Source organism: Prunus mume, linkage group LG2 (genome assembly GCF_029339155.1).
Source record: "Prunus mume cultivar Tortuosa linkage group LG2, ASM2933915v1, whole genome shotgun sequence".
Taxonomy (NCBI): Eukaryota; Viridiplantae; Streptophyta; class Magnoliopsida; order Rosales; family Rosaceae; genus Prunus; species Prunus mume.
The window spans coordinates 24,175,057-24,189,273 of record NC_142699.1 but is presented as its reverse complement, the minus strand read 5'-3'; the positions used below and the strand labels follow the sequence as shown (position 1 = coordinate 24,189,273).

The 14,217-nt window shown below is 36.9% G+C and overlaps 1 protein-coding gene across 1 annotated transcript; it reads right to left on the bottom strand.

The window, feature by feature from the left end:
* Window positions 1–11,353: 11,353 nt before the first annotated feature.
* LOC103322103 (uncharacterized) lies at window positions 11,354–12,348 on the bottom strand. The gene has a single exon (XM_008223984.2). The coding sequence runs from the start codon at window positions 12,238–12,240 to the stop codon at window positions 11,524–11,526; it is 717 nt and encodes a 238-aa protein (XP_008222206.2). The 5' UTR covers window positions 12,241–12,348; the 3' UTR covers window positions 11,354–11,523.
* Between the last annotated feature and the right edge of the window lie 1,869 nt (window positions 12,349–14,217).

Below are 14,217 nucleotides of genomic sequence, written 5' to 3'. Positions count from 1 at the left end.
GGGGCCAGAACCCTTAGAATCTTTTGATGGCTTTAAATATTTTATTATCTTTGTCGATGATTTCTCTCGAGCTACTTGGTTATATCTATTGAAATCAAAGAGTGAGGTTGCTTCTGTCTTCAAAGAGTTTCATCGGCTTATAATGAATCAATTTTCAGCCCAGCTTTAAGTTTTGAGATCTGACAATGGTGAATTTATGAATAATACCCTTTCACAATACTTAAGTTCTTATGGTGTAATTCATCAGACAAGTTGTGTTGGCACACCCCAACAAAATAGGGTGGCAGAGAGAAAAATCGTGATCTCCTTGAAATGTGGTCGCTCATGCTGCAAATAAATGTTCCTAAGAAGTTTTGGTCTCGGGGAGTTCTTACGGCAGCCTATGTGATCAATAGGCTTCCAAGTGGAGTTCTTAACTACAAATCTCCTCTTGAAGTTCTCAAAGGAAGGAAAATTGATCTTTCCCCCCTTCGTATCTTTGGCTGTGTTTGTTTTGTTCATATTCAAGGATTACATCGAGATAAATTTGACTCAAGGGAAGCTAAGTGTGTTTTTATGGGTTATTCTTCAACACAAAAAGGGTATAAATGCTATGATTCAAGAACCCGAAAGATCATTATATCTTGTGATGTTGTGTTTGATGAAACATGTTCCTTCTTTGATAAATTCTATGGAAATAATAGTCAGGGGGAGAGCTTTCTTGATCAAGTGCCTTTGTTAATTGTAGAAACCATTGATGATCATAGTCCTACAAGTATTCCTTGTTCTCGAGATATAACTTCCATCAACGAAGGAACACCTTCCAACAACGAAGGTACTCCTTTCGACAGTGTTCAAACTGAGCTTATTTCTACTCTTCCTTCTCTAATTGCACCACGAAGAAATTCAAGTCGAGCGCGGAATCCCTCACCAAAATTCAAGGACTATGTTAGTTGTGCCACTCAATATCCAGTTGAAAGGTATATTACCTACGCTAACGTGTCTCGATCCCATGCCGTCTTTCAAAGCAAAATTTCCAACTCTTGTGAACCCAGCTCTTTTCAAGAGGCAAAAACCCAATTGATTTGGAAAAAAAAAATGAGAGAAAAACTTAAAGCTCTTGATGAAAATCAAACCTGGAGTATTGTTAAGTTGCCTAAAGGAAAGAAAGTGGTTGGTTGCAAATGGGTTTATAAGACCAAGTTTAACAACGATGGATCCATTGAGAGACACAAGGCAAGGCTAGTGGCTAAGGGGCTTACTCAAACTTTTGGATAGACTACAAGGAAACTTTTGTTCCTGTAGCAAAGATGAACACAGTAAGAGTTCTCTTATCTGTTGCTGTCAATAATGATTGGCCTTTATTTCAAATGGATGTGAAGAATGCCTTTTTGCATGGAGAATTAGAAGAGGAAGTTTACATGAGCTTGCCACCTGGTCATCCTCAAGAAAAACAAGAAGGAATGGTTTGTAAATTGCACAAGGCTATCTACAGACTTAAGCAATCTCCACGGGCTTGGTATGCCAAATTAAGTTCAGTTCTTGAAAGTATAAATTTCAAAAGAAGTAATGCAGATTCCTCTTTGTTTGTTAAAGATGGGCCTGTTGGAAGATTGGTGGTACTTATATATGTTGATGATCTCATTATTACAAGCAATAATATGAGAGAGATTCATAAACTCAAGTCTTTTCTTCACAAGAAGTTTGCTATTAAGGATTTAGGGTCCTTAAAATATTTTTTGGGTATTGAAATTGCCTCTTCAAGCAAAGGTTTATTTCTTAATCAACACAAGTATATGTTGGATCTTCTTCAAGAAACTAGTATGTTAGAAACCAAACCAGTCATTACCCCAATTGACTACAAAGACAAACTTGGTCTCGATGGAGATTTGTTAGCAGATGCTAGTTGTTATCAAAGGCTGGTTGGGAGGCTTATTTATCTTACTATTTCTCGTCCTCACATCTCTCATGCAGTAATCTTAGTAAGCCAATTCATGCATTCTCCTCGATCAACTCACCTGCAAGCAGTCAAACGGATTCTTCGTTACTTAAAGGGTTCCATTGGTCGTGGTATTTTGATGAGGAAAAATAGAAACAATCAAATTATAGGGTACTCAGATGTTGATTGGGTAGGGTGTCAAATTGACCGGAAATCCAACAGAGGATATTGTACCTTCGTTGGAGGAAATTTGGTCACATGGAAGAGTAAGAAACAAAGTGTCGTTGCTCGTTCAAGTGCTGAAGCCGAATACAAAGCCATGAAACTATTTTTCCAGTATCAATGAAACTATTTTTCATGATAAAAAATAATAATAATAAGATGAAGACTCTAATTCGTACAAATAAATAAAAAGATGAAGACTCTAATTTGATTTTCTATGTAGGATACATTAATTACTACAAGGTTTTTGACTGTCATTTGGCAAACCATATTCTATGAGCCCATATATGAGCAATCAGTCACAGATGGACATGAATGATGTTTTCATTGTAGTTAGTTGTGTTCCATTAGAGCATCTCCAGTAAACTCCATATTCTCTCATTCCTAGCTACGTTGACTAAAAAGAATGAAAATCCTCATTCTAACAAACTCCCTACTTGGCGCTCTATATTGGAGAACCAACATTTGGCTCTCTACATCTAGCAAGAAGGAGAGAAAAATGGTGGCTCGCCAAATTGAAGAGAAAGAGAAAAAGAGAGAAAACGGGGGAGAAAGATAGAGACATTTGGGAGGTTCGTGGGGTTGGGTTTCTACTTTTCTTTTTAATATATTTGATTTGCAAGAGACATAGGGAGAAAGAGAAAGAGAAAATAATAACAAAATATTTCAGATTAGCCAAAATAGAGAACATTACTGGAGGAAATACCTTTTAAGTGGTTTGCTATAATAGCTTTTGTTGAGGCCCAAAAAAATCCACGTTTCGGCCTAAATAAATTCTCAGCTCAATGCAATACCTTATTGAGAAGAAACCCGATGTGGGCACGCGAAAGTTCGTCATATACGCTTTGCACACATGCCACGCCAAGCAAATAAGCATCATGCCACGCTACAAGTTTAAGTAGGCCCAAGCCGCGCAAGATGCTCAGGGCTTGCTTGAGTGGGTTGTGGTATGGATGGTAATAAATTGTCATGAGGCCCATTCATGGGCCGAGAAATGGAAGTCCGAGGTTGCTTGGGAGCCTCGGGACTCAAGCCCATTTCATAGGCCCAAACATGTGGGTAAGCACAAGAGAGAAAAGAATATCCCATCACTCCAAATAAAAATAGCCCAACCAAAATAGCCTATTGACTCTACCAAAAAGCCCAACACCTCAAGCCAAACCTTGGTGAAGTTGGCCCATTTATTTGATAAGTCAATCCATTGTTCTAGAAGGCCCACATAAATAAAATAAAGACCTGCAAAACCATCAGCACTTTGTTGGAAAACAGAAGCCACGAAGAAAAGTCTGAAAAGCTGTTGCAAAGCTCTAGCACATGGGAAGAACAAGTTTCAAGCAAAAATTTCCAAATGACCAAGGGATATTGGAGCGTAGATCACCCTTTGAACCAGCATGCACACCATTCTATTTCCCTCATCAGACCTGGCCATAAAAAAAGGAAGAAATGAAAGGAAGGAAATAGCAGAAAATGGGAATTCTGAGGCAGCTGCGGGAAATGGCTTTGAGCACCAATCCCTGATTTTATGCAAATGGGCCGAGAAAATTTTACCAAAATAGGATGATTGAAAGGATGAGGGGAGAAAGGAAGGAAAAGACTTGGCCAAATTGGATAGAAACCATTAGGGTTTCTTGGAAAATGTCAACTTCCATCGGCTATAAAAAGGGCCTCTTCCACCCAACAAGCATCAACTACATCAGAGAGCAAGCTTCCTCTCTTACTCCCAAAACCCAGTAATTTCGTGCTCAGCTCATCATTTTCCCTTAGTTTTCCCTATTGGCAAGCTGTTCTGACACTTGACAGAGTCTCTGTCAAGCTGCCGGAAAACACTCAAGCTACATTTTCTATCTTTTTCCTCATGCTCAACCAAACCTCTCTGCAAAATCCTTTCTTTCCAACCTTAATACCCCATTTTTTCCCTAGAAACACTTAGTTTTCTCTTCAGTGCTAAACTCATGACAATTTTGCTCCCATGCCACAAGCTTCTCATGCCAAGCCAAGAATTTATCTGTAAATTGCTGTTGCTGTTGCTTTGATTGGTGAAGAAAACCAAGATGTTTCCTAAGGCTCTACTGCCTTTTTGAATCATTTTGGGGCTTGATTTTCGAACTCAAACAAAGGGGACAATTTCATCAATCTGCCATTTACGGCAGCCTAGCCTATTTACAGCTGTCGGAAGAAAAAAGCCCCTACAGCTTTCTAGATATTTTTGCTAGAATTTAACTAAAATTTAGAGACTCTCCTAGATATGCTCTTAGTTCTTAATTATTTTTCTCTCTTGGACCTGTTTGTGTTTGCGCACGTGTCTCCCTCTTACTTTTAGATATATAAATATGAAGTTTGCATGCCTTTTGGTTGAATAAAAGTGTTAGTCAATTCAGTCAATTTAAAAACATGTCCAGAAATAGTAAGAGCTCTTTGTCGGTAATTATGATACTACTTGTCTCTTTACCTGTAACAAGTGTGAATAACATTTTGACATATATGCAAAAGTAATTCATCAAAAACATATAAAGAATTTTTTTTGCACATGTATCACAATGCTATTTCTAAGAATGTAAGAGTTCCTACTTACCTGATAAGGAGGAAAATATTTTCCTTGTAATTATAAATTATAACTCTTAATTTTTATTTATCAGTCTTTGCTTGGCCATTGGATGGAACTTTGAAACTCATGCATTATTTTAAACTAGCTCCTTGGCAAATGCTCACGCCAATTGGTTTTCTTTTTTATTTTATTTTTAGAATTAAGAAAATATACTATGGGTAGTTATGTTCCATAAAAAGAGGACCTATTATCTGATTTTGTTTTCAATTTTAATTTTTTTTAATATGAAAAAAAGTGAATTTACCATATTATCCTCATTTAATTAATAATTTTAATTCTTAATGTTTAAATTAACCAAGGGTATTTTCTGGTATTTTGAATGTTTCACCATTCTTTGCCTTTTGCTATATATATATATATATATATATGTATGTTTAGTCTCTGTATTTTGTCTCGATTTCAATTTCGAGAGTAGAAATATATGTTTAGGTAAAACTGATTCAATTCTATTCATCTCCATAATGAGCTATTTATATGTTTACATAGGGTTTTACAGGTTTAACAAGGAAACAAAATAAACTAGGAAACAAAGTCCTCATTGTACAAGAATTAGCCAACTACACTAATTAGGAAATCACTTTCCTGAACTCACGCACATGCCAACACTCCCCCTCAAGTTGGAGCATAAATGTCACCAAGGTCCAACTTGCTCAGCATGTCCTGAAATACTCGGCTTGAAATGGTTTTCGTCAAGATATCTACCAATTGATCTTCTGACTTTACAAACTGGAACTGAAGCGTCTTGTCTTCTAATCTTTCTTTGATGAAATGCCTATCCACTTCAACATGTTTAGTTCGATCATGTTGAACTGGATTATGAGCAATATTAATGGCCGCAATATTATCGCAATATAATTTCATGGGTTTTTTAGGCTTAAAACCAAAGTCCGTTAGAACATGCTTAATCCATAACAACTCACAAACACCATGTGTCATACCTCTATGTTCTGCCTCCGCACTTGATTTTGCAACAACATTTTCTTTCTTACTACCCCAAGCAACAAGGTTACCTCCTACAAAAGTAAAGTAACCTGAAATGGATCGCCTGTCTGTTTGGGACCAAGCCCAATTCGCATCTGTATACCCAATTACATCCAGATGTCCTTACTTTGAATACATTAACCCTTTACCAGGAGTTGATTTCAAATATCTTAAGATGCGATTCACTGCATCTCTATGAACTTCACTTGGAGAGTGCATAAACTGGCTTACAACACTCACATCATATGCAATGTCCAGTCTCGTATGTGACAAATAAATTAACCTCCCAACTAGGCGCTAGTATTGCTCCTTGTCAGTTGTTTTATGATCAGTACACTCACCAAGCTTGTGATTTTCCTCCATAGGCGTATTAACTGGTTTACACCCCAGCATCCCTGTTTCAGTTAATAAATCCATAACATATTTTCATTGAGACAAGAAGATACCTTGCTATGATCTAGATACTTCTATCCCAAGAAAATACTTAAGTGTACCAAGATCTTTCATCTCAAACTCCTTAGATAAGTACTCTTGCAATGCTTTTCTTTCGTTAGGATCATCACCTGTTACGATCATATCATCAACATATAATATCAAAGCTGTAATTTTATTTTCCTTATGCTTCAAGAACAAAGTATGATCAAAATTACTTTGTTTATATCCGAATTCCCTCATAGACTTTGTCAACCGCCCAAACCATGCTCTAGGTGACTGCTACAAACCATACAAAGACTTCTTTAATTTGCACACATAGTGTTTTGATTCGGAACTCAAGTTACATCTAGGCAGAGGATCCATATAAACTTCTTTTTCTAAATTACCATGTAAAAAGGCATTTTTGACATCGAATTGGTGTAATGGCTAATCCAAGTTTGCAGCAAGTGATATTAGGATTCGTACAGTATTGATTTTTGCTATTGGAGCAACCGTCTCCTGATAATCCACTCCATATCTCTGAGTGTATCCTTTTGCCACCAATCGAGCTTTGTACAGTTCGATTGATCCATCCGTCTTTAACTTAATGGTATAAATCCATCTACAACCCACAGTTCGTTTGCCACTTGGGAGAGGAACAAGTTCCCATGTGGAATTCTTTTGAAGAGCTTGCATCTCATCATTCATCGCTTGTTTCCAGTTTGGATCCATCAAAGCCTCTTCTACACTGCTTGGTGTAGGCAAAGAATCTAGTTGTTTGATCAACATGGCATTAGTGTGGACAATCTATGAGTGGAAACATGGTTGCTAATTGGGTACTTTTCTTTAGTTTTGGGATCTGCTTCATATTGAATCTTCGGGATACCACGATTCTTACGAACGGGTAATTGGTATGATTGTAGATGTATCTCATTAGATGGATCGTCTGAAAATAAATCAGTTAAATATAAATCTTCAACATCAATGTTCTGGGATGTTACCTGGGTTGTAGGTTCATAAGACACCTCAGAAGATAATTGGTTAAATGGTACAGCAACTTCAGAAACGGGCATCAATACATCATTCTTCTCCCCCTAACTGGGTGAGTGGGTTGTGGGTGAGGAGACCAACTGTGACCGGTCATCAAGACTTTCATGCGTAGTTTCTGGAGTGGTATCTGACGAGTCGATTATTGCATCCTGAACTGTTGGATGACATAACGACTCGAGTAACGAATCCTTCCAGTCAGGAACGATCATCAACAGATCTGGACTCGCTTGTGCCTGAACTCCCCCAGAAAAATACATTTCTTCTTCTCGAAAATCCACATCCATAATGATGTAGAGCTTTTGAGTAGGTGGATGATATCATCGATACCCTTTTTTATGTTGGGCATAGCCAATAAACACGCACTTGAGTGCTCGAGGCTCCAACTTGTTGCGCTGATGTGTATAAAGGTGAACGAAAGTTACGCATCCAAAGACTCGTGGCTCCAAATTTGGAGTGGAATGAAGAGCACAAAACTGACGAAGGGCTTGTAATGGTGGTTGGAAGTTCAAGACACTGGAGGGAACCTGATTAATAAGATACGTAGCAGAACACACTGCTTCTTCCCAAAAAGAACGAGGCATTTGAACATCAAACAATGAAGCTCGAACCACTTCTAACAAATGACGATTTTTGTGCTCTGCTACCCCATTTTGCTGAGGGGTATATGGACATGTTCGTTGATGTTCAATTTCATGAGCTTCTAAAAACTGACAAAGATCATGATTCACAAATTCACCCCCATTATCAGAACGAAGGATCTTAATTTTTGCATGAAACTGAGTGTCTACCATCTTGTAAAACTGATGAAATGTGGTACATACCTCCCCCTTGGTTTTTAAGAGAGAAATCCAAGGCATACATGTCCAATCATCAATAAAGGTAACAAACCAACGAGCACCAGAAGGAGTAGAAATTGGAGCAGGATCCTAAACATCAGAATGAACAATTGCAAATGGCACCGTACTTTTATTCAAACTCAAAGGGAAGGAAACTCTATGGCTTTTTGCCAGTTCACAAACATCACACTTAAAATTAAAATTTGAAAGTTTACTAAACCATGAAGGAAACAACTTTTTAAGGTATCCACAGGAGGCATGACCCAACCGTCTATGCCACAACCAAATAAAATTATGATTTTTCTCGGTCGGATCTCCACTAGTCTTGAAGGCTTGAGAAATCCGAGTCTCACCACTTGGTGCCAAATCCAAAAAATACAGCTTGCCCCTTCTAGTACCATAACCAATTATCTTCCTTGTAAGGATGTCCTAAAAAATACAACAATTTGGCCAAAGCATTACAGTACAGAAAATAGCATGAGTAATTTGCGCAACAGATAGCAAATTAAAATCCAATGACGGCACAACAAGTATTGAATCTAGGTGCAACGAATCTGTAAGGGATAAAGAACCCTCTCTAACAACAGGAGAGGAACTACAGTTAGCATTGGATACTACTGACTGTGAAGATGGAGACAAAGATGTGATTTTATTCGAATCACATGTCATATGATCAGAGGCGCCTGAATCAATAATCCAGACATTACTGGTAGGTGAGGTGGAAGAAACATTCAATGCATAACTGGTTGTACCTGATGTAGCCATGGACGCAGATGCAGAAGTATGTTCATTTGATTTGTTGCCACTTACAGGGGGGTCTCTGGAGTAGCAGAGGCTTGGAGTGCCTTATGACCACTTCTTTTATTCTTAGAATGATCCCACCAAGATGGAAAGCCAACTAATTCATAACAATATTCACGAGTGTGCTTTGAACCACCACAATAAGTGCACGTGAAAACTAATTTGTCCTTCACCCCTTGGGTCGAGGAACTCCCATGAGATGAAGGTGGTCCCTTGGAACATTGAGCCACCATGATAGTAGCATTAAGAGAGGTGGCAGCACCAGTAAAATTGACGTGTTGTTGTGCATCACGGCGAACATAAGCAAAACTTTGGTCAAGATCTAGTTTAGGTTCCTTGCGGAGGATTTCACTACGGACTTGATCAAATTCGGGATCCAATCCAAAAAGAAAAATATAAACTCGAAGACGGTCGAGGTTTTTTTTTGCTATGCATCAGTGTCAGCAGCGCACACCATAGATAAAGGGGTCGTGATGATCTAGTTCCTGAAAAAGACTCTGAAGCATGCTATAATATTTGGAAACATGTTGGCCATTCTATTTGAGGGTGAATGCCTTCCTGTTTACTTCGTAAACTTGAGATTCGTCGGATCCATCATAGAATACTTTCTTGACAGCAGCCCAAATCTCCTTGGCAGTGCGAAGACGAATAAAGCGGCCCATCAACTCAGGGGACATAGAATCAATTAACCAACCTTTGACTCGTAGATTTTCAGTGGTCCACGCATCAAAAGTAGGAGCAGATTCGGCTAGCATAGCAATAGAGCCAGTAAGATAGCCCAACTTTCCATGGGTAACAATTCGAATTTCCATGAGTTGAGACCAAAGAGCATAATTGGTCTCATTAAGAATAACTCATGTAGGCAACACAGAATTATCATTCTGGATGGTGACAATATGTGGAACCGACGAAGTTGGAGGTTGTGCAGCGGAGGTCGAAGAACTATGCGGGAGAACAAGGGAAGCCTCGGGTGTGGTCATCGCAGTGGAAATTCATGATGTGGAAGTATGAACTCAATATATGTGGAGGATGGATGAAAAACGTATGAACTCAATATAGGTTTGAATTCAATTAGAGGGTTTGGGATAAACAAGAAACCACTAGATCGGTGGCTCTAATACCAAGTAGAAATATATGTTTTGGTAAAACTGATTCAATTCTATTCATCTCCATAATGATCTATTTATATGTTTACATAGGGTTTTACAGGTTTAACAAGGAAACAAAATAAAGTAGGAAACAAAGTCCTAATTGTACAAGAATTAGTCAACTACACTAATTAGGAAATCACTTTCCTGAACTCACGCACACGCCAACATCGAGTTACATTACTTTTATTTTTTTTTCTAATATTGTATCAAATAAACACGAAAATTAAAATTGAAAAAAGTTTTAAAAAGTTCTTATGGCAGTTTTCAAACCCTCAACAATATTTTTCTCAAAATCAAATGGATTTTTTCTCTCTAAATTGAAAATCCGGATTTTTTCTAACGGATTATTACAATGACCAAAATTGGGAAGAAACAAAATAAAATTAGTGTGTTTAAAATTGAAATTGAGACAAAACACAATGAGGAAAAATGCATTTCACTCTTATTTGGAAAGGTTGAATACAAGAAACACATGGTGGTTATGAATAGTTTATTTAGATTTTAGAGGAGGTAGGCTGACCTTGAGTCGAGCTGTTCACAATTTTAATGCTTTTCTTTCTGCCTCCTTTTTCTCTCTTCGGAGCTAAGGAAGGAATTTCAGCCCTTGGAGAATTGAGCGTCAAAATAAACCCAACATAATATTCATATTCATAGTGGGTTCTGTGGTGGTGGGGTATTGCTCCTTGCTACCCTAAAACCTGCCAAATTCTCGAATCTAATACAATACTAATATTATTCTTTCCTCCAAATTAGAGTGGGTCTAGGGAGACCGACCGTCTGAGTGGTTCTTTTTTGCCTTTTCGGTGTTTGGTTGCGTAGTGTGAAATGTATAAACTATTAATTTCAAGGATTTATTAGAATCTCAACTGTAAAAATAATATTAAATACGTTTATATGAAAGGCTTAAATGTCAAAATAGTTCATGTGTCGATCAATTTTGTTCCCGTGTTATTAGTTTGGTCAATTTTATTATTGTGTTTATATATGTTAGCCAATGTGATCCATTCCGTCCAAATTCTATTAAATCTATAAATTGGTGTTATTTAATTTATCCCAACAAAAAAAAAAGGAAAACAAAATTCGGTTTTAATTAGCCCCAAAAAAAAGAAAAAAAAGAAAAACTAAATAGCTTTTTTTCTTCTTCTGCAACTTCACCATTATTGATATGTTAAATAAAGGGAGCTTATTTTCCAACTCCTCTTTTTTCTATTTACACCCTTAATTAAAAATTATATGTTCCACTTACACTCTCTTATTGGAAATTGTATGTTATAGTAAAAAGTTTTTTTTTTTTTTTTAACCCAAAAGAAGTGTAAATGGACAAATTCCGATTTTATTTTCATCAGTTTCTCCAATAACTAATGAAGAATTAATATTTAACAGCAGATATTGGCAATCGCCACCAGTAAATTGTTATTATGTAATCAATAACATCAATAATTTACCAAGGTTTTTCAAAGTACCCAAAAGACGAAAAGAAAAACAAAACCAATAATTACCCCAACTAATCAACCGAGTCTCAATTTTGGGTACCCAACATACTAATCAAGCTTTACTACAAACAAAAAATCTAGCTTCCAGCGACCTTTGCTTATTAACCCTCGCAATAAAGGCTTCAACTCTTTTGTTTAGTTCTTCAGCAGGAATTCCAGCTGCCTCCTCCTCCTCCTCCTCCTCCTCTTTTTCTTGTTCTATTTCTTCCTCTTTTTTCTCTACTTTTTTCTGATTTTCTTCTTCTTTTTCTTCTTCATCAGTTCCCTCACATTCTTTAAAGTCTTCGTCCTGATCATCTTCATGCTTGTCTTCTTTAGTTTCATCAACTTCTTTCTCTTCAAGTATCTTCGCATTGTCCTCCTTCTGACTCAATATCGCTAGTACGGTCCTCTCTTCTTTCTTCTCTTGAAACATTGAGATTGGCGCCCCGAGACTTCGAGTTCTCTCAACATACTCGTTGTACATCTCATTCGCGGGAGATGATTGCCTGCCGCTGAGCCTCGATTCTCCAATAAGGAAGACAACTATGAAATTGACCACAATGAAAAGGCACCTGGGGTTAAAGAACCCGGACCAAGAATTCGGAAGAGACATAAACAACAAGTGTTTGGCAGTGTAGAGAGAAGGAAACCAATGAGAGTAGGAACAAAGTAAACAGCATGCTATTGCAATAAGCAAATGAACAATAAAACTGTAAAAAATTTGACTGTTGTTCTGCTTCTTGTAACTCTTCATGGCTCGAAGCTTTTCACCCTTGATTGGATCCATATATTTATTGCACAAAGTGGTATGAGGAATTTGGTGGGATTTTTAGTTCTAAGTTGGTCCTTTGAGAGGAGCCAATTTAGAGGACTAAAATTAGACAGTGAGTCTTGAATTCACATCTGACTGAACGTAAAGAAGTGAAAACAAGGTGTATATATAGTGGGGGAAAAGCTGGATATTTTGGAGGGATTCAAGGCATGCATGCTGCTTTATTAATTATTGTACATGCATTATACTATTGTGTGAGGGAGGGTTACTTTATGAAAAAGCTAAAACAAGTTGAGAATGTGTTCATTTTGGTGCTTTTGTTTTTCAGCCTCCATTGTTTTCACAATTCCTTTTCAAGGTGTTGATGGTTTTCAATTTTCCTCTTCTGAGCTAAGAAACATACATTTGCATCATCAGCAATGGTTTTTGCATTTGGATGTAGGTGGTATGGTCGGACGTCCTTGTGACATCAACCCTCTTAATTTGTTCAGGGTGACAGAAATTAATGAAAAACAGCATAGCTTCCTACCCTTAACTTCCATCATATTACACACCTTTTTGTACAGAATTAAGTTTTTAGTGTATGTTTATATATATATATATATATATATATATATATATATAGATATAGATATTTAAAGACAATAGCGAAGGCAATCAAAGATTCGGCAAACAAAATTACACACAAAGGTTTGGTCGTCGGACTACCAAAACATCATACTTTTTTCTCACTTAAAGGGATTGGAGGGAGCATAGCCCCCCATATAACACCCCCGTCCCTTAAACACCCATGCAGTGAAAATTTATTAAAGAAATAAAAAAGAAAAAAACCTATATATATATATATATGCCAGTGTTATACTAGTACTATATGTATGCAGGGATCTCTTAAATAAACTTATTTGAGGGATACGTACTCTTGTATGGCCTATTACAATTGTATTTTAATGATCTGAACTGTTTAGTTTTTTGATATTTCCTCAAAGATCATCTCTATTAAAAAAAAAATCATTTGAATTCAAAACCATTTGACCTCTCAATTAGATAGTTGTTATTATAGTCTTTCCTTGAAGCAACGTGTTCGTATATTTTATTGGTCCTAATTAGATGTCTTAATGATTTTCAATTTGCATAATTTTTTGTAAGAATGATTTATGAATGAAGACTTACAAAAATAGATGGTTTGGATTGTTGAAAAAAAATTCTTAGGAAACCCTAAAGAAATTTTATTTGAAGAATCCCTCAATAAAAGAGAATTGTATGTATGCACATAAATAAGCACGCCATATACGGGGATTTCTCTTGATAGACCATCCCTTTATGAAGTACAACAGAACAGAGCACCTCAAGACAAAACGAGGCATGATTTTAACAAATCAAAACATTGCTCTTTATGTTAATTAATCACTACATGGAAATATTGTTTTCCTTGAAATTTATTTGCTTTCACCAATGGTTTCCATATCTAAAGTTAAGAGTAAGTTAAGACTAGTTGCCATGAAAAAGTACCACTTTTAGGGTAGGCAGGCATTGCAAGAGAAGAGAACAGCCGTGAAGATGCCCCAAATGCCACTTTTAGGTTTTTCTATTTCAAAAAATGGATGCGCATGGTTTGCTTTTCTCCATATAATAGAGGCCTATGGCAGTATGGCATTGGCACATGTGTTGAATTTAAAAAAAGAAGAGAGGAAAGCACTTTGTAAAGGAGCTTCTTAAAAAGCTAGACAAGAGGGTCGTTGTCAAAATTAGCAATGTGATTCAAAGATTAACACAACAAGGGTTAATTAAGGGTTAATTAGAATCTCACTCTCAAGATTGATCAAATGGAAGTTGGTGGGTGCCAGATATATTGAGTGCAGTGCAGGAACTTTGAATCATTGAATTAGAGGTACGTAGTGCTCATAATAAAGAAGTTTAAAAGGAAAATCCCCAAAAGTCCAAACCTACCTTCCACAAAGAGGGTTAAAGAAGTTAGTGGTGGGTTTGGAAAGC

Coding starts and splice junctions, on each gene's coding strand:
- LOC103322103 (XM_008223984.2), bottom strand. CDS start 12,240: ATGGATCCAATCAAGGGTGAAAAGCTTCGAGCCATGAAGAGTTACAAG.